The sequence below is a fragment of the Saccopteryx leptura genome, chromosome 3 (genome assembly GCF_036850995.1).
Source record: "Saccopteryx leptura isolate mSacLep1 chromosome 3, mSacLep1_pri_phased_curated, whole genome shotgun sequence".
Classification (NCBI taxonomy): domain Eukaryota; kingdom Metazoa; phylum Chordata; class Mammalia; order Chiroptera; family Emballonuridae; genus Saccopteryx; species Saccopteryx leptura.
Window position 1 is genome coordinate 356,141,941 of NC_089505.1, and position 26,170 is coordinate 356,168,110.

General features: G+C 44.7%; 1 protein-coding gene across 1 annotated transcript in view; it reads right to left on the bottom strand.

Moving 5' to 3' along the window:
• Positions 1-26,170, bottom strand: part of SNTB1 (syntrophin beta 1) — a 225,549-nt gene that overhangs the window by 10,238 nt on the left and 189,141 nt on the right. Inside the window, exon 4 of the mRNA XM_066379422.1 lies at positions 19,454-19,593. Within this exon, the coding sequence (XP_066235519.1) occupies positions 19,454-19,593 (140 nt within the window). The remainder of the gene's footprint in view (positions 1-19,453; positions 19,594-26,170) is intronic.

Genomic DNA, 26,170 nt, shown 5'->3' on the forward strand with positions numbered 1-26,170 from the left:
GATAGCATAGGTATCATTGAGTAAATGTTACTTCTGTCCAGGGCCTGTGCATTTTGCGTTTTCAGCCTTATCTTGTAACACAGAAACAAACACTACACCAGTTGCTACAGAAATCCTGGTCAGTCTGTTAGCTGGGTGGGTGGGAGGGTTATTTTCTTAAGCAAAGCACTTGTTACCTCCAGGTTAAAACTTGCACAAAGGAAATGCAAAAGTTTATTTTCTCTTGTGAGCTTCAACATTGTAGACCAGGATTATCAGTGTAATAAAACGTATGGTGGCCTACTGAATTTCTAGTAGTAAGCTTGCTATATAACTTAAAGGAGGTTTTCCTTACTTACAAAGTTAGTTGGTGTGTGTGCCAACTTGAAGAAAAAGGTTCATTGAATAACCTTTTAGCTGTAAAGTACTTTGAAGTTAGAGATGTTCCCAAGAGAGAACAAATATTGGCAAGAATGAGGAGACAAGGGAACCCTTGTACATGGTTGGTGGGACTGTAAATTGGTACTGCCACTATGGATGACAGTATATGCAGGTTCCTCAAAAAATTCAAATTAGAACTACCATGTGACCCAGCAGTGCCACTTCTGGGTACACATCCAAAGGGAGTAAAACCAGGACCACCTCAAAGATATCTGCGCCCCCATGTTCATTGCAGCATGACTCACAATAGCCACGCTATGGAAACAACCTAAGTGTCTTTCGAGGGATAAGTGGATTTAAAAAATTGTGATACTAAACTGAAGGCTTTCCCCCTTAAATCAGGAACAAGACAGGGTTGTCCACTCTCTCCACTCTTATTTAATGTGGTACTAGAGGTTCTAGCCAGAGCAATCAGACAAGACAAAGAAATAAAAGGCATCCATATTGGAAAAGAAGAAGTAAAGGTATCACTTTTTGCAAATGATACGATCCTATACATCGAAAACCCCAAAGAATCCACAAAAAGACTACTAGAAACAATAAGCCAATACAGTAAGGTCGCAGGATACAAAATTAACATACAGAAGTCAATAGCCTTTCTATATGCCAACAATGAAACAACTGAGAAGGAACTCAAAAGAATAATCCCCTTCACGATTGCAACAACAACAAAAAAAAATTCTTAGAAATAAACATAACAAAGAATGTAAAGGACTTATATAATGAAAACTATAAACCATTGTTAAGGGAAATCGAAAAAGATATAATGAGATGGAAGAATATACCTTGTTCTTGGTTAGGAAGAATAAATATAATCAAGATGGCTATATTACCCAAAGCAATATACAAATTTAATGCAATTCCCATCAAACTTCCAATGATGTTTTTTAAAGAAATAGAGCAAAATATCATCAGATTTATATGGAACTATAAAAAACCCCGAATAGCCAAAGCAATCCTAAAGAAAAAGAATGAAGCTGGGGGCATTACAATACCTGACTTCAAACTATATTATAGGGCCACGACAATCAAAACAGCATGGTATTGGCAGAAAAATAGACACTCAGACCAATGGAACAGAATAGAAAGTCCAGAAATAAAACCACATATATATAGTCAAATAATTTTTGATAAAGGGGGCCAACAACACACAATGGAGAAAAGAAAGCCTCTTCAATAAATGGTGCTGGGAAAACTGGAAAGCCACATGCAAAAGAATGAAACTGGACTGCAGTCTCTCCCCCTGTACAAAAATTAACTCAAAATGGATCAAAGATCTAAACATAAGACCTGAAACAATTAAGTACATAGAAGAAGGCATAGGTACTCAACTCATGGACCTGGGTTTTAAAGAGCATTTTGTGAATTTGACTCCACAGGCAAGAGAAGTGAAGGCAAAAATTAATGAATGGGACTACATCAGACTAAGAAGTTTTTGCTCAGCAAGAGAAACTGATAACAAAATAAACAGAAAGCCAACTAAATGGGAAATGATATTTTCAAACAACAGCTCAGATAAGGGCCTAATATCCAAAATATACAAAGAACTCATAAAACTCAACAACAAACAAACAAACAATCCAATAAAAAAATGGGAAGAGGATATGAATAGACACTTCTCCCAGGAAGAAATACAAATGGCCAACAGATATATGAAAAGATGCTCATCTTCTTTAGCTATTAGAGAAATGCAAATCAAAACGGCAATGAGATACCACCTCACACCTGTTCGATTAGCTGTTATTAGCAAGACAGGTAATAGCAAATGTTGGAGAGGCTGTGGAGAAAAAGGAACCCTCATACACTGTTGGTGGGAATGTAAAGTAGTACAACCATTATGGAAGAAAGTATGGTGGTTCCTCAAAAAACTGAAAATAGAACTACCTTATGACCCAGCAATCCCTCTACTGGGTATATATCCCAAAAACTCAGAAACATTGATACGTAAAGACACATGCAGCCCCATGTTTATTGCAGCATTGTTCACAGTGGCCAGGACATGGAAACAACCAAAAAGCCCATCAATAGATGACTGGATAAAGAAGATGTGGCACATATACACTATGGAATACTACTCAGCCATAAGAAATGATGACATCGGAACATTTACAGCAAAATGGTGGGATCTTGATAACATGATACGAAGCGAAATAAGTAAATCAGAAAAAAACCAGGAACTGTATTATTCCATACGTAGGTGGGACATAATAGTGAAACTAAGAGACATTGATAAGAGTGTGGTGGTTACGGGGGGGAGGGGGGAATGGGAGAGGGAAAGAGGGTGGGGAGGGGCACAAAGAAAACAAGATAGAAGGTGACAGAGGACAATCTGACTTTGGGTGGTGGGTATGCAACATAATTGAACGACAAGATAACCTGGACTTGTTATCTTTGAATATATGTATCCTGATTTATTGATGTCACCCCATTAAAAAAATAAAATTATTAAAAAAAAAATTGTGATATATGTGTGTGTGTGTGTGTGTGTGTGTGATAAAAGCTTAACAAACTTTTAGTTATAAAATGAGTAAGAATCTAATGTATAGCCTGGTGGCTACACATTAAGAGATTGTGTTGTACACTTTAAGAGAGTAGCTCTTAAATGTTCAGACACACACACACACACACAGTCATGGTAATCACGTGAGGCAATATGTTCATTAACTTGATTATATACTGCTCACAAAAATTAGGGGATATTTCCAAATGAATATGAAGTGATAAGAAAAAGAAGCATTTGATTTTTTTTTTTTATTAAACAAGAACATCAGAAAAGCAAACGACAAGTCAACGCAAGTTATTCGATTATGCGAGTGAGATGCAAAACCAACTTTTATTTCATTGGTGAAAATGCACTATACAAAAGGCTGAAAGCACTGGAGCATCTGCACGTTCCCTGATCCCCTAATTTTTGTGAGCCGTAGTAATCTTTCCACATGTATAACTAATTGCCAAGTCACTGCACATGTCTAATATAGATAATGTGATGTGTTGTTGGAGAGTTCCATGCATCTCACTTAGAACAGCATCTAGGACAGTGGGAGGGGCCGTCTGCCTCTGTGGGTGCCACCCACAGGAACGCCCATGCAGAGGCTGAGGGCTGTTGCCCTGGAGGGAGAAGGGCATGTTGTCCTGCGTGAACAGGCGTGATGAGAGCTGCAGGAGGTCTCACCAGGTGAGGGTGAAGGAAACAGAGGCCTTCTCAGAAACCTGGTGTGGGTTTTACAGGGGCCGAGTGGGGGTCAGGGGAAGAGTCATCAGAAAGGTATACATAAAAACCACATACTTTGTTTCTGCTCAAAAGTGTTTTGATACTCCAAGGTGTTTTAGTTTTCTTTTTTTAATGTATATTTTAAATGTTTATTTTATTGATTTTTAGAGAGAATGGAAGGGAGAGAAAGAGAGGGGAAGAGAGGAACATAGGGCTGTTCCTGTATGTGCCCTGACAGGGAATCAAACCAGCAACCTCTGTGCTTTGGGACGACACTCCAACCAACGGGGCTATCTGGCCAGGACATGTGTTTTAGTTTTAGTTGCTTTAAGAAATCTATCTAGTTCCTCCTTTTCAGCATGTTAAAATCTGTGTCCGTTTGACATCTCTGGCCGACTTCATAATAAACGGGACAGGGACGTAGGTTTGGGAAGCACGAAACCCTGCAGGAGAACCCCATTCTGCCATGTGCTAACTGGCCCAAGAGTCGCTAACTCCTGCAGGCCTGTGGGGAGAACAAGGAATCATCTGTGTACCACACGAAGCCCAGAACCATAGCAATACTCCACAAGGGTTACTCCCGTCCCTTGCCCCCACCCTTGATTTTCTTATTTTAAAAGCATAATTCCTGTCTCATCTGATTAGAATTAAACCGTAAAAAATATAAGCACTTAACCCAGTATTTAGTGCATCCTAGTAAGCATTCAGTAACAATGAGCTCCCATATGCCTTCCCAGCCTACCTACCTTGCTCACTTGCTGGCCCCTAAATTTCCACCCAGGGGACATGGATTCTGTCACCATCGAAGGTCAGCATCAAAGTGACAGAGAAGCACAAGTGAAGCGAGAAAAAGATGTACCACCCTCATGGAGAATGTCACATTTTTCTTTTTATGAATGTCCTACTGATACTTATTTTTCTCCAGAGAGACTATAAAAATTGAAGCCAATAATTGCTGGAAAATGCGAGTTGTTAGAAACTTGGCATTTGGCAGGTATAAGGGATGAAGTTGCTGACGGAGTGTAACAAGGTGCGAGAGCCCTGTACCTCACCAGGCCACCCACACACGGGGCGCCCTGGATGGGACCACAGCGGGTAGAGGAAGTCCCGATGAGAAAAGAGCCTTTGGAGGGAGGACTACTGGTGGACTTCGTTATTTGTCTCATCCCCAAATTCTCATTGATTGAAAGGAAGAAGGAAAAGGAAAGAATTGATCTTTCAACTATCCAAGTGTGAGTTACCTAATATTTATATTAAAGGACAAGTCGATTTACTCTCTGAAGAATAGCAGACATGTTGAATTGTGTGTCCTTTTGAACATGCCAATCCTAGCTAATGAAACGTACCGTACTGTATGTAAACTGTGAGATGAAGCAAATTATCTCTCCTGCCACCTCACGTGCATACTGGTAGCAAAAGGGTGCTTTTCCCAGAGTAAAATTAAGTGAACTACATCAGACAGCCCAGGATGCCTTGGAGTACACATCCTCTGGATGGACTATTTATTATACAGACTTTGGAAATTATTTTATAAACACATATGCAAATACAGGAAACTGCACGTGTGTCTATTGAAAAGCTCTAGATACACAATTCAAGTATGTAAAAGAAAATCTTGGAAACAATGCTATTAAGATGTGGAGAAATTTTATGGATGATTTCATTTTTTCTGATGGTTTTGTTATTCTTAATTTTTTCTCTAAACAACATATAGTACACATGTAAAGATCAGCTTTAACGGGGCTTCAAGACTGAAATGAAACCCGTATCTTCCACTTTGATTTTTAAAATGAGGACTTCCATTGCGTAGAGAAATATCGGCAGTCTGACTCAGGGTGGCATCCGTGGGTTGCTTGCTGTCTGTTTGGTAGTGGCCAATTCAGTGCTGGTTTCCTAGAGCTCATCTCTGTCCTTTTTGGCAATTGTTTGTGTCTGAGTTATTCTGAAGTGTCCACGTCTAGCTCCGAAGACCTAACTCCTACTGGCTGTGGCTACGGGGTAGCCTTTCTCAGGATGACGTTAACTGGTCCACGTGGAATGAAGCCTGTATCAGTAGCCTCATTAATTAATCCCTTACACGAACCTACTGGCCTCCAGCTAACAAGTCAGGGGAGAGGCTGAGACCTGTGGGTAGTTGCAGGATCCCCTTGGACTCGGGACTGCTCTGAGGGGCCTCGGAGGAGCTTCCTGCTCTGTTCAAGTCCCTTCTCTCCTCCTTCCAACGGACCTCCCCAAATCAGTCACTAAGTCATTCATTCATTCAGTCCATCAAAGATGTACTAGTCAGAAAGTGATATGTCCCACAAATGTGTGTGATGCACTGTTAGGGACTGAATTCTGTTCCCCTAAAGTTGGTATGTGGGAGCCCCCAATGTGACGGTATTTGGAGACAGGGCCCATTCAGAGGTAATAAAGGTTAAGTGTGGTGATAAGGGTGCAGCCTTAACTGATAGACTAGTGTCCTCAAATAAAAAAAAAAGAGACGCCAGAGAGCTCTCTCCCTCTCCACACACACAGAGGCAGGACCACGTGAGGACAGATTTCTATAAGCCAAGAAGGAAACCCTCACCAGAAACCAACCCTGATACACCTTGATCTTGGACTTCGACCCTCCAGACCTGCGAGAAAATTCATTTCTGTTGTTCAAGCCACCCAGTTTGTGGCATTTTTTTCTAGCAGCCTGAACAGACTAATAAGAGCACCTACCTACTCTCTGCAGACTCAAGACTAGGGACAGCGTGAGGAACAGACATGACCCAGGCCTCGCGGGGATAGAGTTCAAGAACAGAAATACTCCCTTCTTAGTCTCCACAGCCTCTTCATTCCAGGTCCAGCCCCAGAGTCAGAACCAGCCTCTAGCGATGACGAACCATATGAGCCAGGGTTGGGTGAAGCGTGGAAAGTCATTCCTCCTTATTGGGACAACCTGGTTATTGTGAATGAGCCAGGCTTGGGTGAAGTGTGGAAAGGTATTCCTCCTTATTGGGAAAACCTGGTTATTGTGAAGATCTTCCTCCAGAGGGTGAGCCCGAACCACCAGGGAAAGCAATTGCATCACAAGAATAGAGAGCATTGTATTCTGGGACAAGGACAAAGACAGACCCCACAGTCATCAACCTATTTGTTATTTCATTCCAATCAAAGCCATCCCTAAACCTTGGCCCATCCAGGAAGCGCCACACCTGGAGCATGCGCTTTGCTACATGGACCTCAGGTGAGCTCTCAGGTGAGACTGCCCAAGCCAGCGGCTGGCAGGTGTCCTTGGGCACCCACACTGGGAGATTTGTGGCTCATGTGTCATGATGGTTCCTGCACAAGGAGGTGTTGGGGGTAACAAACTTGCTGGTGACAGCACAGCCCTTGTCTGGAGCTCAAGACCAAGCATAGCATGATCTGAAGGTAGGGACCCTCCTCTGGATTTTCACATCCGTTTACCCCCCTCTTTTAAGATGACCACCTCATCTCCCTCACTAGACTTCAATGTTTTGAGGGGCAAGAACCTTGTCGCATCTCTCATTGATTCCAAGGTGTCTAGTACCCTACCTGACACAAGTTAGGTGTTCAGTTCATGCAATTCATGTTGGTGTCTAACTATGCGAAGCCAAGTTTTTCAAAGCATATCTAAAATGTGAATACAAGTTTGCAAAAGAATGAACACCCCCCCCCCACACACACACACACACGTGCGCGCACATACAAGTGACCAATTTTGAAATGCTTTGAAATGCGGAGTCAGTTGAAAGGCCTCCTAATGGACTCTTCACTAGCAGACCACATTTGGAAACACATTACTGTAGCCAGATTCCGGACACTATGTCCCAAGTAAACGTTAGCAGGATATTAAGAGGTTAAAAGCCATCATTTGGACATTTGGAAAGGTAGGGCTCGGGACAGACTCTGTTAGCCTGAGGTCTTCCCGTTCTGCCACGAACAGCATTTTTATTTTCCTCCCAAGATTCTTCCCAAAGATCTTTCCTGATCTGCAGTCTCGAGAGGGGGTCTGAAATAGCTATTATTTATCTTCAATTATTTAACATTTAAAGCTATTTGTGTATCCTTAAAAATATGACCATCTGTCTTGTTAATCTGTGGCAGGAACTAAACTATAGCAACTACGAAAATGCTGTCTCCCAAGAGAAGATAACTTTCCTACCCAGCCAGAAAAAACAACACTGGAAACGACCTGTACCCTGGGACAGGCTTTCAAGCTACAATTCACACCTAGTTTCTAACTTTGATCTGAAGCTGCTCGAGAAGCCTCAAGGACATGCTTCGTTCCCTGGATACAAAATTCAGATCCACAGCCCCATAGTTAGAGCCACAGATCTGAAGCAAAGCCACAAACTCCAGCAAGATTTTTACATTTCCTCTTAGCTAGGAGTGGGCATCAGGGAACAAATGAACAGGACAGCACAATGTTAGAAAGTGGAGCCCGATACAGAATAGACTGTCATAGCCGTTATTATCAGTAGTTCAACCGGGCCAGGACTTTTTATTTGAGTATTGGCCCCTGTGTGCTGACCACCAAGAACAATTCCAGGCACATGGGAGGCACTCAGTAAATATTTCTTAAATGAATGACTAAAGGAATAGCTAGACTACAAAAGGGGCTTTTTTTTTTTGGATTGATGACTACTATGAGACATTATGACCTTTCTTCGACCCTCAGTCCTTCAACCACAGGAAATATAGCTAACACTAAATCCAGAGCAGTTGGGTTTATATCCACTAAAGGCTAATTTCCAAATTAATTTAGTTCTGAAAAAAAAAAGTGATTTTGATTTTGAAAGGTAATTGGGATGACATGTCCTAGCAGATGAGCCTCACATCCATTTTCTGTTTCTTCTTTCCAGCTTTTACAACTGATTTTATTATTTAGGGAGTCAGAGTTAGCTTTTCTGGTTTGAAAGTGGAAGGTGACCATTTTTATCAAAGAAGTGAAAGCCATTAAGAATTCACATTCCTGGCCAGTGTGGATTCAGTAGACATTTAAAGAATTGTATATAAATAAAATGGATCTTTAACCCAAACAAAATACAAAGAAAGCATGAACTGTCTTAACACCACTTCAAATGCCCAAAGCGGTAGATTCCATGAGGCTGAGCACAGCTGTGTGATAAGCACACTCTTGGGTCAAATTCTTTGTCCAAGGCTTGGGGGAACTTGGCAGTGGACATGCTCAAGCCAGGCCAAATGTTCCTCTACCAATAACTGTGGTACCAGGCCACATGTTGTTTGTGGATCTTCAGACAAGCCCCTGTGTCTGGCTGGTTTTGATAAAAACAAAAAATTAAAAACCTGTCTCACCAGGTACGCTGATGCGCTAACTTAATTCTGGGTAGGTGTTAGAGAATGTTGCCTAAAGTGTTCCACACGAAAACATCACCATTAATATCCTTAATTAAAACAAAAACAATTGCAGCATACAGACTCAGCCAAATTAAGAAAATTACATATTAGGTAACTGGGTTGCTAGGCAATATTACATCCTCATTTTACCTAATTGCTGTAATTTGCATCTCCCAGCAGATGCCACAGTGCAAGCCACAGAAGAGGAAAGGAAAAGCAACTGGTCTGGTGCTCTCTAATACATCAGTGCCCACCCCTAACGGAGCCCAGTAGTCAGCAGCCTCCAGGCCAGAAGTGACGGGGCAGTGATCACTAACACAGACCCAATTGTCAGGTAGGAAGGAGGTTGAAGCTCAAGTACCAACCCCCTCAGCGAAGAACAGTTGAACAGTTGCCTCATTCCTATCATCTAAACGTCTTTCATTTGCAGATGGGGATGAAAGAGTTAGGCAAGGTTTCATCACTGGGAAAGTATTTTTCATTGAGGGATATTGACTATAAGTGAAGCCCATGAATAGTCCAGCTTGTCAGCTACAGGGAGGAAGGAGAGGGGAGTGAGACAGTGTAATGAAGACGTCATGTCATCCCTGGGTCTAAATCATCCCTGCACTTCCCTTCTCCAGGGAAACCAAGGCTCAGAATCTGACAGCTATCCTCACATCATAAGTACAATATCTTGGGGAATTTATGTTAATAGCCTTTTTATTATTTAGCAGTCTTAGAACTGGAGCTTAGTGTCAGAGCTTTTAAATATCGTCTTTGAATTTTCTAGTTATCTTTTACATATTCGTTTATCCCATCTTTGCTTTAATTAGTTCAACATAGGTCACAATGTGTATTACATTCGGATTATAAAAAAGATCTTTAAGATCTTCTCCTTGTAAGATTAAAATTAGTCCTATTTTACTGGGAAAAATAAAGCATGAGTGAATAACCTGAGCAATTAGCTCTTATAACACTTGGCTTTTATCTCTTACTTTTCTTTTTTTCAATTACCCTACCATCAGCCCCTAGCAAAAATGTCAGCCCTTAACAAGAGCCTTTTAAAAGTTTCTTAAACAGAACGTTCTCGCCCCAGGGAGGAAGCTGTCATTAGGCTGCCTGCCTGCAGTGTTGTTACAGTAGCATTCAGAACTAGCTTTGTACTAGCTTTGTGGTATGATCGAGGACTCCCAGTCTCCCCATTTCCATCTTACCCTTTTCACCCACAACAAACAAACCCACAACTCTTCCATCAGTTCAGTCCTTGTGCCTCAATGTCTTTAAGAGGCTGTGTCAGTCCCTGAGAAATGCAGTATCACATGTGGGATCAAATATGCCCAATTACTATCATCAGTCATTCATACACTAATTTCTTTTCCCCAGTCTTGACAGTTGCTATTTATCAATCATTTATGATGTCTCAGTCATATACTAAACCAGGGGTCGGGAACCTTTTTGGCTGAGAGAGCCATGAACGCCACATATTTTAAAATGTAATTCCGTGAGAGCCATACAACGACCTGTGTATGTTACCCATTATCCAATAAAAATTTGGTGTTGTCCCGGAGGACAGCTGTGATTGGCTCCAACCACCCGCAACCATGAACATGAGCAGTAGGAAATGAATGGATTGTAATACATGTTTTATATTTTTAACATTATTATTTTTTTATTAAAGATTTGTCTGCGAGCCAGATGCAGCCATCAAAAGAGCCACATCTGGCTCACGAGCCGTAGGTTTCTGACCCCTGATCTAAACCCTTACACGTACTGTCTCAATTTGTCCTATTGATAACTGTATGAAGTGGAAGATACTGTTGCCTCCTTTATGAGGAGGTTTGAAGTCTGAGAAATTGATATTCTGTCCAACATCACACACTACAAGTCTCAGAATTCAACCCCTGATTTGTCTGATGCCAAAGTCCATGGATCTCCCCACTCTACTAATTTCCACCAACTCTGAGGAGCTCCCAAATTGGTAAGAGGGAGCACCGAGCATATGGGGCCACAGGTGTGTAGGCAAACCCCACACTTCTCAGTTTGACAGAGTGTAGATCCTTGAGCGTGTAGATCGTTTTGCGCTACCCTAGGGAGCGCCCATGGAAAATGCCCACATTCCCTAAAAGTGAGGAGGCCTCCCACGCTTAGTGTGAAAACCACAGGCAGATGGTACTATAAATGTTTGACAAATGCAGTTGGCCAAACTTCCCCTGTGGCAAGCATTCCTAACATTTCTGCGGCTGGCCTGAGGCAGCAGCTACTTTTAGCACTTAGAAACAGGTTAGTTCCTTAGGCACCAGTGATTCCATTGCAACAGTGATTTCTAACCTTTTTCATCTCCTGGCACACAGAAGCTAATTAGTAAATGCTACAGCACACCAGGAAATATGTTTTTGCTGATATGACAAAATAAAATAGGTATAATTTTGATTCATTCACATTGGACAGCTATAGTCATTTTGGCTGTTTTCATTTTTTTTTTTTTTTATTAAGTGAGAAGTGGGGAGGCAGAAAGACAGACTCTCACTTGCGTCCTGACCAGGATCCACCCAGCAAGCCCCCTACCCTCTGCTGCTCTGCCTGTCTAGGCCTCTGCTCTGCAACCGAGTTATTTTAGCACCTGAGGTGAGGCCATGGAGCAGTTCTCGGTGCCCAGGGCCAACTTGCTCCAACCAGTTGAGCCATGGCTGCTGGAGAGAAAGAGAGAGATTGAGAGAAGAGAGAGAGGGACGGATGGAGAAGCAGATGGTTGCTTCTCCTGTGTGCCCTGCCCAGGAATTGAATCCAAGATGTCCATATGCTGGATTGATGCACTACCACTGAGCCAACCAGCCAGGGCCTGTTTTCACCTTTTTAATTGATGATCTAAATAAGTGTTGTATGTTTTAAAATTTTTTGCAGCACACTGGTTGAAACTTGTTGTGCTACAAGTTTAGTAGAAATGCACAGTGTGTTTGGGTCCCAAGTAATATCAAAGGAGAGATGGGAACACTCATCAGTTCCTCTTTCTCAGCTGTTCCAATTCCTTTCAGTGACATGTCTCTGACCAATGTCACTCTTCCTACAAGCTCTGTATGTATTCTTGAACCTTTCGCCAGCAAACCAGGTATGCAGAATTTCTGGGATGACCACCTCTAGAATTCCAAAAATATTGTGACCTGAATCCTTATTCTCTGTAGGTCTATCTCACTTGCCAATTATGATGACAGTGACCAACACACTTACTCCAGATGGGCAAGAGTTTCTCTGGGTTTTTTTATTTGTTTTTAATGTTCAGCAACATCAAATAAGCTTTGGCTAAGCAAAAAAATGTTTTCCCAAGGCCTCATAAAAAGCTGAGGGATAAGAATAGCTAAAATTACAACATGTTTGCAAACTTCCTGAGTGCACTGCTATAAACTGCGCTGTCGATATAGAGAGGAACCATCAAAGTTTCCTGCTGGAAGAGGTGACAGCTTGTCAATGTCCACGCATGCTGGCCAACACCAAGGTCATGAGAGAACATCTGGGGTCACTGCTATGGAACACAATGAAATGTCCATCTTCCAGAAAGATATAAATTAGATGTGTCTGGGCCTGAAAAAAATATAATATTCAAATCAACTATGAAGTGTCTGAGGGAGTAACTCTATTTTGGAAGAAACCTGTTTCTTATTGGCTGGAATCCCAACTCACTCTTCTGTGCAAAGAAAAAGACTGACTCTGACATCTGAACAATGCTTCACATTGAGGTGAAGGCAAGGGGACTGACAGTTGCTCAGTCCAGCTGTGTGCCAGGCATGATGCTACGTAAGGCTGCACTTGCATCATTGCTAGGGATTGAATTCTACCCACCACCACCCTGTCAACTCTATGCTGAAGCCTGAACCCTCAGTGAGATAGAACCAATAACGAGGTCATTATGGTGAAATGAGGTCATAAGGGAGGGATTCTACTCTGATGGGATTAGTATCACATGTAAGAGACGCCAGAGAGATTTCTTTCTCGCCAGATGGGCACAGGGAAGTCATGTGACCTCACACAATGGCCACCATCTTTATAAGGTCAGGTGATAGCTCTCACCAGAAACCCACCTTACCAGCACCAGGTCGTGGATTTCCAGCCTCCAGAATTGTGAGAAAATCTTATCTGTTGCTTAAACCACCCAATCTATGGCATTTTGTTGTGGCAGCCTGAGCTGACAATGCAGTCACCATATTTTACTTTTCATAATTGTTAGATTCAGGGAGTACTGGGGCTGCCAAAGAGTGTAACTATTGAAGGAACAGTAAGTGCTGATATGGCTCCTGTGAGGCTGAGAACAAAGAAGGTCAGAGACCCTTATCAGAAGTTTAGGTTTGAAATTTGCCACTATGCTAAAACCGGCCCCTGTTGCTATGCCGGCCCCTGTTGCTATGCTGCGTGTGACCTCCCTAGCCAATAGCTAAACTGCCACATCTGCTTCTGTACTATGCTTGCTCACTTAGGATATATAAGGGCCTGGCTGTAAGCTCCAGGTGCGGCTCCCATTTGCAGCTCCTTGTGAGCACGGTGTCTCCGGACATCTCGGGAGTTCACCCCTGCGCAGGTTAAACTGGCCAATAAAGTAACATCTTAACTCCTGAAAGTCTCCGACGTTTGTTCTCATACCCGGTGGATGCTACAATAATCACTCTGCAGTAGAAGTGAAGATTGAGTTATCAGGAGAGTGAAGGAAACATTTTTATATGAGAAACTAAGGCTACTCAAAGAGCCACTAACACTTGAGGGAACAAGAACATGCTCTTGGGAGGCTGCAGAGTACAGTGGTGGACAGAGAATTAAGAAGCAGACAGAGAATTAGGACCTCGGGTCCTTCATCCTGGCTGCATGACTGCGGGTAAGTCACGTCACCGATTACTTAGTCCCGCGCTGTGTTTGTGAAATGAGAATAAAACCTAAGCCTCATAGACTTGTGAAGGTTAAATGTGGGAACCTTGAGGACTACATTTCCCAATGCTTGTTAAAAACGTGTGTTCCTGACTCCCCACCCAGCCTGCTGAGCCAGAATCTTCAGGGAAGGGTCCTCAGGATAGGAATCTTTAATCAACAGCCAGATAATTTTCTTAAATTGGACAAGTTTTGCAGACGCTGATGGAATCCATGTAAAGTACTTGACCTTGACCTAGTTTCCCCTTACAAAGATCAGCCACTGGTCTACTACCTCCTGGTCTGTAGTAAGCCCTCACTTCCCATTGTCAGTAGGTTCTAGGAAACTACCTTTAAGTGAAACAATGCACTTCCGGAAACCAATTTTACCTTACACTAATTGACATACAGAAATATGCTGTAAGAACTTAATTCTTATTTAAATCAATTAGCCGGTGGGAAAATTGGTTTAAGTCACAGTTTCTAAGACCCTATCTATCAACTATGTTGACTGAGGACTTCACTATGTTTGGAAATGGTCCTACCATTTCCAATGTCACCCAGGATGAGTAATTAGTAGACAACATATAATACAATTTTAGAAGACGTGGCTCTCTATCTGTAAGTAAAAATTAAGCTGTACATTTAAGATGTGTGTACCTGTTTATAAATTATACATCAATAAAAGATTTTAAAAAGAAATTTTAAGAAGACAGAACTCCTCTTCTTTAGAAAAATGCACTCAAAGACAAATAATGCTACTAGGTAGGCCAGGAGTTGGGAATCTTTTTGGCTGAGAGAGCCATGAACGCCACATATTTTAAAATGTAATTCTGTGAGAGCCATACAATGACCCGTGTACATTACACATTATCCAATAAAAATTTGGTGTTGTCCCGGAGGACAGCTGTGATTGGCTTCAGCCACCCACAACCATGAACATGAGCGGTAGGAAATGAATGGATTGTAATACAGAAGAATGTTTTATATTTTTAACAGTATTATTATTTTTTTATTAAAAATTTGTCTGCAAGCCAGATGTAGCCATCAAAAGAGCCACATCTGGCCCTGGCTGGTTGGCTCAGTGGTAGAGTGTCGGCCTGGCGTGCAGGAGTCCTGGGTTCGATTCCGGCCAGGGCACACAGGAGAAGCGCCCATCTGCTTCTCCACCCTTCCCCCTCTCCTTCCTCTCTGTCTCTTTCTTCCCCTCCCGCAGCCAAGGCTCCATTGGAGCAAAGTTGGCCCGGGCACTGAGGATGGCTCTGTGGCCTCTGCCTCAGGCACTAGAATGGCTCTGGTCACAACAGAGCAATGCCCCAGATGGGCAGAGCATCACCCCCTGGTGGGCGTGCCGGATGGATCCCGGTTGTGTGCATGCGAGAGTCTGTCTGACTGCCTCCTTGTTTCTGGCTTGGGGGAGGGGAGCCACATCTGACTCGCGAGCCATAGGTTCCCGACCCCGGAGCTAGGCTATGTGCCCAAACGCTCATACATAAAGGACAGAGTTTCACATGTGCATAGGGCACAGGGGCAGTAAAGGAAGGAGTCCCCTGATGAACTTAAACATGTGGCTAGAGAAGCTGCCAATAGACGTGTTGGGCTAACTTCTATGACGGAAGGATCTAGAGTTTTCCTTTGATTTCTACCACTTCCGGCGGAAATGAGCAGCTTCCTCCCCACCTGCCACCTTAGAGAGCTAGCCTCACCTGCGAGGATAGAATGGCTTCAGTCTTCAGCTGGGGTGAACCCTGCTCCAGGGGTCTCACTCACAAGCCCCGCCTAAAGCTACAAAAGGGTACCTCTCCCCAGCTTGATGACTTGGGAAAGGGAAAGCGCCTTTCCTTGTGGTTTGTTTGCTTTCCACGGGTCTTTCTGTAGGCTCATCCTCAGAGTCATGGAAGGAGGCGGACCAGGACCAATGTGTGTGCAAACCGGGGTGGCTGATGCGTAAGTACAGCCAAATTTGTACTATGTCCATTTCCCCAGCTAGCCCCCCGCCCCTAACCCCCGACCCGGCCTCTGGAGACAAGGACGTTCACCAAACACATCTGGCAGAGGCGCACTCGGAAGGAGGGAGGTGGCGGGATCCGCCTGGGGCCGAGCCTCACCCTGGTGGGAAAAAAACTGAGCTGGAAACTCCAGCTCCTTCTTTTCCAGGCTGCTGCTCGAAAGCAGGCAGAAACTCACCTATTGGCTTGAGGGGATGAGGCAAGAACGAAGAGCCCATGAAGTCCTAGCATCCTAGCAGCTCGGACAGACTGCCTCACAGGCTGCCGCTGGAGATCAGGGTCACGGTGATGGGCCTGATTGTATCATTGCTCCTCAGGCTGATAGGCACATCTAATAGCACATTTTTCTTTTGCAATTCAGGGTTCAGGCTGGGTCATCTGGGTCAGGGCAGTAAGTTGGGAGGTGCAGTGTCACCGTTGTATCTGCTTTATGTTTAGATGGTGACACCGACATTTTATGCTGCACATTTTTTTTCTAAATGAGCACAGTTTGCACTGATGGGGTTTCTAATCTTCTATTTCCTTATTGGATACAGGTTTATGGTTCTAGGCTATTCATGTGCCTTGTCCTCAGTCCAGACCTGGCATCCCCGTGACATGTTAGCCTGGAACACATACCTTTGGCACTCCTGACCCAAACCTCCTCTGTGGCATTTCCTGTGTTTGTGCTCCCAGGCCCCTTTCTGGATACTTTGGTTTCAGAGGTTCTCCTCCACGACTTCCTCCAGACTGCCCCGAGCTGCTGGAGCCCTGTTCATGCAGACAGCCCGGAGAGCGTCCGAGATGACGTCCCGCCAGGCCATCTGAGCTTCGGGCCGGCGGCTGGGGGGGCACCCTCGTCCAGTCTCGTCACTTGCCTGAATCATCACAATTTCTCAGGTAATCATTTATGTATGCTCTAGGGCAGTGCTGTCCCATAGAACTTTCTGCGATGATGGGATGTTCCGATCTGTGCTGTCCAAAATGGTAGGCACCAGCCACAACTGCTGAGTACTTGAAATGTGGCTGCTGTGATGGACGAACTGAAGTTTTTACATCCTGAGTGAGTGAGCACACGCGTGCATGAGTAAAAAAGTGGCCTCCATTAGAACACCCAGAAACTGTAATATCCCAGGGTGAGTTTTACCTTCGAGCTTCCTGACACCTAGAAACTCTACCTTGTTCAAACTTCGGTTCCTAAAAAATCATTCCAAGAGGCATGAGCCCAACTTCTCTCCTTAGTAACTAGACCACAGTGACTGCAGTCTGATCTTTCTTTGGTGTTAGTTGTGAGAAAGTTTCTCTCTCTCTTTTTTTTTTTTTTGTATTTTTCTGAAGCTGGAAATGGGAGAGACAATCAGACAGACTCCCGCATGCGCCTGACCGGGATCCACCCGGCACGCCCACCAGGGGTGATGCTCTGCCCACCAGGGGGCGATGCTCTGCCCCTCCGGGGCGTCACTCTGCCAAGACCAGAGCCACTCTAGCGCCTGGGGCAGAGGCCAAGGAGCCATCCCCAGCGCCCGGGCCATCTTTGCTCCAATGGAGCCTTGGCTGTGGGAGGGGAAGAGAGAGACAGAGAGGAAGGAGGGGGGTGGGGGTGGGGAAGCAAATGGGTGCTTCTCCTATTTGCCCTGGCCGGGAATTGAACCCGGGTCCCCCGCACGCCAGGCCGACGCTCTACCGCTGAGCCAACCTGCCAGGGCCTCTCTCTCTCTCTTTTTTTTTTTTTTTTTAAGTGAAAGGAATGGGGATAGTGAGACCAACTCCCTCATGCACCCTGACCAGGATCCACCCAGCAAGACTATCTTGGACTGATGGTCAAATCAAATGACTATTTTTAGCACCTGAGGCCAATGTGCGGACCGATTAAGCCACTGTTTTTGGGAGACAAAGAGGGAGAGAAGGGGGAGAGGGAGGGAGAGAGAAGCAGATGGTCACTTCTCCTATGTGCCCTGACCGGGAATCAAACCTGGGACATTCGCACACTAGGCCGACACTCTATCCATTGAGCAACTGGCTGGGGCCCTGAGAAAATCTCAGAATCTGAACGTTAGATGGGGACTGTGGATGTGAACCACAGGCAATGATGGAGACCGGGCTGCATTTGAAAGAACCCCAAGATAGAGCCTGAATCTTCATATGGGCATGGTAGGGTGTTTGGGTTCTGATATCTGAGGGTTTGTTGTAAATATTTAATAGCTATCCTTCCAAAGATTCTGAGGCTTAGGAAACTCAAAAATTAAATTACTATTTTATGTTATTTTATTAATTTCTAAGTAATCTAGGCCTGGTTTCTAGCCCGTGAAGGCTTCCTTTGTTCACCCCTGGGGTCAGTCCTGGCCACCTTCAGGTCACCTGTGCTGGTCTCCATAATCAATCATGATTGAAAGTGAGAGGAATTCTAAGGCATTTCAGCTCAATTTCACCTCTCTCTCTGCTGCTGGGCCTCATTCTCTTCCCTGCATCTGAGCGTCAACTCTCACCTATTTGGCACCTCCGTCCCTCCAAAACAGAAACCCATCTTGTTTCTGTCTTTTGCCCCCAAACCTCAGTCCACTCTACTCTGTCTGTAGGACCAAATTCCTTCCAGAGCTTGTCCACCTTGTTCAATAATTCATTCAACAGACATTGAAGGGTTCAACGTTGCCAGGTGCTGCGCCAGGGAGGCCACAGAGACAGTGTTAGCATTCCTAGCTTCTAGGTAAAGAGACGGGTGTCGGAGGAGTGCCCACTCTGCCCGCTGTCATAGAGCACACACAGAAACAGCCGGCAGCGGAAGCCGGGTCTGGGAGTTGTCGGCTACTTACAGGCAGGACTCGCGTTTCATCACTTTGTGCCCAGGATACAGGCCTTCAAAGAAGGGGCTGAGCATACGGTGCATTAAGATAATATGTCACACAAGTAATCGATGTGCATTGATGGTCCTGAGGGACAGACACACCCTGGCAGCCCCACCTCCCTAGCAAGCATCACACACTTGAGGAAGAACTTGTTATGGGGTCTTATGCTAAGCAAGCTTTAAAAAAACACAGTGGGACGTTTACCCGTGACATCCTCTGTGCGACCAAGTGAAGACACCTGCTCGACAAGTCTTTCTGCGTGAGCTTCACGATCGTGAATACATGTGCACAGTTCATCTCAAAGGGGATGGGTTGGAGAGCCGGGACGGTGACCAGGCAGGGACCATCTCACAGATGTCACAGTTCCTTCACGATGGGTGAGTGGTTTGCCCCTTGTCTCTGTGTTGCCCCATGTTGGGCCACTGCCAATCATTCATCTTCAGGCTTCCCCAAACTACGGCCCGCGGGCCACATGCGGCCCCCTGAGGCCATTTATCCGGCCCCCCACCACACTTCCAGAAGGGGCACCTCTTTCATTGGTGGTCAGTGAGAGGAGCACTGTATGTGGTGGCCCTCCAATGGTCTGAGGGACAGTGAACTAGTCCCCTTGTGTAAAAAGTTTGGGGACCCCTAAACGGGTGGCTCTACTCTGGGGTAGCCCCCAGCTCCTGCTGCAACAGTAAGTCGTAATATAAGGTACTGAAATGATTGCAACTGATTCAAACCGTTCCAAACTGCAAACGCGTCACCCCCAACCACAGACCCGCGGCTACCTGGTGGCGAGAAGAGGGTACACGTGTGCTGGGCTGAGCCAGGCTTCCTTCCGCCGTGGCACGCTGTCGTAGATCAGAAGGTCCTTCTCGGTCAGTACCACCAGGGCTGGCCTCCACTGCTTCTCGCTCTCCCCGGGCACCTGGAACAGAAAGCACAGGACTGGCAAACGACAGCCAGAGAACACACTGACCAGAGAGGAGAAGCTGGCGTCCCCTCGTCAGAACGCCCAGCAATAGGAGCAGCTTTGGTTCAGGTGGTGAAATGAACAACGAGAAGAAGTTATTCACGGTCTCGTGATTCAAGGCCCTGGGATGTGGTGTTGGTGCGGAGAAGGGGCAGCCCAGCGGCCAGACAGCTGTCGCTGCTGCCCGTCTGCCAGTCAGCACTGGAAACTGTATTTCATTGCGGGACGCAGGTGTTTGGGACCCGACGCGCTCCCAGCTGGTTGTCTGGCAGAGTGCACTGTTCTTCTTAGGAAACGGTAAGCCTTGAGAGCTTGGGAATAAATATCCAAAGGCTCTGAGAATGTATCACGGAAGCGAAAGTCTGTCTGGACGAGTAGGAGTTATCACAGAGTTCCCCCCTCCCCCGCCTGTCACTCTTAATTTTTGTGATTCAGGCACTGGCTTGAAATTCTCTTATTCTAGAATGTTTAGTTCTATTCATCACAGATAATTCTGTAACTCAAGGGCTGACCAGGCAGGGAGGGATATGAGAGGACTCAGACATCAGTGGGATGACTGCACCAGATGACCCTTAAAGTCCCTTCCAATCTCGGGTGTCTGTGCACCTCAGCGCTTCTCTCTCCTCAGTGTCAATCCTGCAAACTCCTTAAATGTTCTTCTTCCTGTGAAAATGCCATGCTTCCAATTTGAACCCTGGGATAAATTCTGACGCTTAGTCTGGGAAAACGCGATGCTCAAGCCTTGAAGCAACCACTCAAAGCATGGAGCACATTCTAGGAGTATCAGCATGACCTGGGGGGCTGGGGAGAAATGCAGAATCCCAGGCCCCGCCCAGACCCATTGACGCAGAATTTGCATTTTGACAAGATCTTCAGCCGATTTGTAAACTGAAAGAGTAAGAAGCACTGACTGCTCTTCATCTGAGGTTAAGATCATCTTTAACTCTGGCAACTGATTCAGTGAAAATTCAGACCTCTCATACACAAACCATTCTCCAAAATCTTTTCAGAATTAAACTAGACAGTAAGCTAAACAAACAACGAAGCTCACTCCTTTCCTTTCCCTTATTATTGTTACGTTTTCTTAAGTTTCCACAGTGAAGTCAGTACTGAGGGGGAAGCACGTGCGTGTGGCTTTAGGAATGGGTGATCCAAGTAGAAACGTGCAGGATGGCAGAAGGGCTGAGCTTTGTAGGTTACGCAGTTGTATAGCTGCCCGGGTCTCCGTCCCTGCTCCATTATTACTGCCTGGGTGACTCTGGGCACCCTGCTCCATTATTACTGCCTGGGTGACTCTGGGCACGCTGTTATCCTCTCTGCTTCTGTTTCCTCACTGATAAGGATAACATCACAAACAACAGTGGTTAAGAGTGCTGACTCCGGAGCTAGAATACCTGGACATAAATCATAGCTCCATAACCTACCAGCTGTGGGATCTGGGGCAAGTCAGCCAATCTCGGTCTCTCAGTTTCTGGGTCTATGAAATGGGGAAATAATAGCACTTATACCAGACGGTTGTTGTGAGGATTGAGTTAAAATGTCTAAAATGCTTAGCACAGTGCAGAACAAGCACCATTTGCAGCCAGTGAAGTAGCACGTGACCTTATAATGCTACACTGGAGATGAAATGAGACCATGTGTTTAATGGGCTTAACATGGTCCCTGGCAGCTGGTAAGGTCCTCAGTGACACTTAGGGTGGGAAAACTGGCAGACTCACCAATTTCTGCACTTGTCAAAAAGTTATTCTTCAGAAATGGCAACAATATGACAGAGTAACAATTTCTCTTGGGAAAAATTATAAGGCAAGACCAGAATATCTTTGTTGCTGACAATCCTCAAGTCATTGTCCTTAGATTCTTTCCAAAGTTCTCCCCAAAAGAATTTAACATACAATGATCACCTTTATTACTTAATTCCCCTCCTTCAATAATTCCAAATTCAATCTCCCTTTTAAAAGAAAGAAATCCCCTGTGAGGCTATTTATACTAGAGTGTGAATGGCTGCCTGGTTTCTTTTTCCCTTGATGCATTGTATGAATATTTTAGCCTATTTTGTATCCCAACAAAACAACTTCAAGATCAATATGACTTGTTTGAGGAGGCAATGTACCAGACTCTGCAAGGTGAATAAGTTATGGTCTCAAGTCACAAAATGTTTGGGGGCTTTGGAGTAAATTATTTTCCAGCCTCTCCATTAAACCTAGTAAATTACTTTTTCCAGCTCATTAAATAAGACTGGGGAAGCTACAAATGATCTTCCCAAAGTACCTATCTTACATACCTAGTCAGATCTGATCCATTAACTTTGACCGGAACCAGTCATTTCCATGTGAACACAACCAAGCATCATTCTTCAAAAACAATTTTGTTTGCAAAAAAAACCCTCAACAGTAAACACTAATAGTACCATGCAGACCTGTGTGCTCCCCTTCTGCAAACTCACGCTTCCCAACATACTTATTTTCTGCCTTCTACTTGAGCACAGGGGAGCAGAAAGAGCTCAGAGTTTTTGAAGCCAAACAGCAATGTCTTCAAAAGAAGTGTCTTTGCCATTTCTCTGCGGAGGGACCTGAATAGAGTACGGTTTTGTGTACCACGTAACGATGTTTTGGTCAACAATGGACCACATATACAGTGGTGGTCCCATGAGATTATATTGAAACTTAAAATTTCCTGTTGCCTAGTGACATCATAGCCATTGAGACATCTTAGCTCAACAGATTACAAATGCATACAGTATTCAGTACAGTAACATGTGTCTTGATTTGTGTCCTGGAGTAACAGGCTATCCTATCCAACGTAGGTGTGTAGTAGGCTATACCATCTAGGTTTGTGTGCACGCACTCTGTGATGTTCTGCAATGACGATATTGCCAAATGAGTCCTTTTCCAGAATGTATCCTCACCAAGTGATGCATGACTACTCAACTGCTATGAGCACTTGTTCACTGATGTGTTGTATGCCAGTAATGACCTCCCATGCATATTTTTGGAGTATTAAATAAGACAGTGTGTATAAAACACTTCTCCTATGGCAGACACCGGAAAGGTTCCACTACTCCCATCACACACCTGATGAATTCTCTTCCCTACAGCTCCCCTGCTCAGAATGCAGGTCTAGATGTAAGAGAAGCAGAGCGAAAAATGTTCCCCAAGGAAGAAGGTCAATCACATCTTTTGTGCTGGAGATGATGGTTATCTGGACAACCTTTTTTTTTTTAAATTTCTTAAAAAAAAATTTTTTTAATTGAGAGGTGAGGAGGCAGAGACAGACTCCTGCATGCACCCCAACTGGGATCTACCTGGCAACCCCCCTACCAGGCGATACTTTGCTCGTCTGGGACCATTGCTCTGAGCTCGGCAACTGAGCTATTTTAGCACCTGAGGCGAGGCCATAGTGCCATCCTCAGTGCCCAGGGCCAACTTGCTTGAAAGAGCCATGGCTGTGGGAGGGGAAGAGAATGAGAAAGAGAGAGGAAAAGCGAGAGAGAGAGAGAGAGAGAGAGAGAGAGAGAGATTGGTGGGGGAGGGGTGGAGAAGCGGATGGTTGCTTCTCCTGTGTGTGCCCAGTGGAATCTGGGACATCCACACGCCAGGCTGATGCTCTACCTCTGAGTCAATTGGCCGGCACTTGGACAACTTTTTATTTGACATCTTTTCACCTCAAATTTCTCGGTCTTTAGAACAAAGGACAAGATACTAGAGTAATAAAAATGAGCACTTACAAACTTCCAAAAACTGCTTTATAAACATTAGATCATTAATCCCTCTACCGACTATCAGAAAGGAAGAAAAAGATGACCTTCACTTTGTCAAAAGAAGAGGAGGCACACAAGCCATGTACATATAATAAAACCCCAGATTCCAGGATCATAATTGGAATGCTCATCAGTGTTGCCCTGCAAGTTTGTGCGGTGAGACTTCAGGTTATAGATCAATTGTCCCAGATGTTGGCAGGGCCTGCTCCCTCTGAAGCTCTAGGGAAGAATCCTTCCCTGCCTCTTCCTCACTTCCAGTAGCTACCAGGTTTCCTTGGTGATTTGTGGCTTGAAGCTGCATCCCTCCAACTCTGCCTCCATTGTCACATGGACTTCTTGCTGTGTGTCTTCATCTAGCTTATATGGACAGACAGCTGTCATTGGTTTTAGAGCCCACTTTATTCCAATATGAAATCAATTCATTATATCTGCAAAGACCCCACTTCCACATCAAGACGCATTTTTTTTTTTTTTTTTTTACTGAGACAGTGCGAGAGTCAGAGAGAGGAATAGGTAGGGACAGACAGACAGGAACGCAGAGAAATGAGAAGCATCAATCATCAGTTTTTCATGACTTAGTTGTTCATTGACTGCTTTCTCATATGTGCCTTGACCGTGGACCTTCAGCAGACCAAGTAACCCTTTGCTCAAGCCAGCGACCTTAGGTCCAAGCTGGTGAGCTTTGCTCAAACCAGATGAGCCTGTGCTCAAACTGGTGACCTTGGGGATTTGAACCTGGGTCCTCCGCGTCCCAGTCCAATGCTCTATCCACTGCGCCACTGCATGGTCAGGCCACATCAAGACACATTCTGAGATCCTGGTGGATATGAATTTTGGGTGAGCATGGGTGTGTGTGTGTGTGTGGGGGGGGGTAAAGACAAGAAATCAATCTTAAGAAAACAAAACCCATGGCATTTTTAGTCTTTTTCCCTTTGAACACTTGCAGACACAGAGTAGATCTTTGGAAGTTATTTACTAAGCACACAGAAGGTCACATGCTAATGTACTCTAATGGAGGCCTTTGATGGCTCTATTAAAAGTGATACCTTGGTCCCTGGGACTTCATAATAAACTCACCTTAGGGCAGGTCACACATATCCAAGGATCTAAGGGTACAGCCAGGGCTTTAAATCTCTCCCCATACAGCCTCACAGAGAAAGGAGGCAGGAAGCACATGAAGGTGGGTCCCTGTCACTCACAGAGACTTTCAACCACACGAGCCCAGCCTTTCAACTGTGTTTGCCTCATTTGCTTACTTCTAATGAGACAGCTCTTTGAAATGACAGTATTTTAAGATACTCATTCCAAAGCCCTTTTCTTACTTTGAAAATATTGCTAGATTCAACTTGGATTGCTCTGTTTTACTGCCAGTTCAATCCAAACACAGTCAACTAATCAGCTGGAAGGAGCAGACCCATTGACCCAAGCCTGTGCCTTGTTGAGTTGGGGATGATTTTCCAGATAACACTCTTCTTTGCCTTTGAAGAGGCAGAGTGGCAGCCATGCTGGGGAAGCCCACTCCCTACCGTGGGGGAGAGGAGCACCACCCCACGCCCCTCTTTCGGCCTTTCTGTCCACGTCAATCTATGAACTTCTCCATCACAGAAAGACGTGCATTACTGTAATTGTTCGGATCTAGGAACTGCCACTGGACCTCTTCATAGAAACCACTGTCATGTCTGTCAAAGGTGGGTGTCTGTGGTCACTACCCAAATCCTTGTATCTGCATGGTGAGAATGCATATGCCCATACAGGCAGAAGGGTCACTTCGGTTCACATGGCTGACTCGTTTCTATACCCAAGCATCCTAGCTGCAAGGGAGACCAGAGCAGGCAAGACGCATCACGTCAGTCATGTTCTATAGAATCTGCCATTGACTTGAATTTGGCATCAGGGCTTAGGTGTTTTTTCTTGTTTCCCATTAGTACATCATTCCCTCTCGCTCTGGGTTGGAGACCCCAGAATGAGTAAGAGGTGAGTAGTAACATTATCCCAACCATCCCAGCACTCAGCATTCTGGGAGAAATCTTAGCCATGAACTTGGGACCCAAACTGGATTCTCCTGTATGACCCCTCCCCCCATTGTCATGCCCATCTTGAATAATTGTGCCTACTTCTTGCCCTTCCTACATTAGTTTTGAAACCTTATTCTCTCCTTTCCCACAGAGAAGCCCTGACTTTCCCATGACCACTAAACTATTTCCACCTCCTTCATCCAACTTCCTGAACCTTGACCAGCCCACCCTTTCTCATCCATGAGCCTTGACTCCTAAAAGGCTCTCTCACCCACCCTTCCAGAGGCAACAATTTACTCATCACCCCTTCAATGCCTTGGCTCAACTGGAAACATCCTGGCTTAACGTGACCACTTCCTCCGGATCACTTCATAACACCAGCTCTTTGAAATGGAGAACTGCCGTTTGTATGAAAATGAATTCAGTGCTTTGTAGTGGTTTATTCTTATAAACATTTCCCTTTCATCTTGTTTACTTGTTCGCTCAGCTCCACCTTTTCTGAGAAAAGTCCAAAAGTAAATTTCAATGCTGTGCCCTGCCTGAATTATATAATACCATAGCTGAGTAAGGTCAGAGTAGTATGGGGTTTGCTCTATCTTTGGGTTTCTTAAAAATAGTAGTAAGTTAAGAGGAGCAGTTAAGAGAGGAAGGTTTAGAGAGAATGTGACATATTAGATTTCGAGACATTTAAATCTGATGGATTAAATATCTACATGACAGGAAAATAATTCTCTTGATCAAGGGAGGGCAAAGCTGGGGA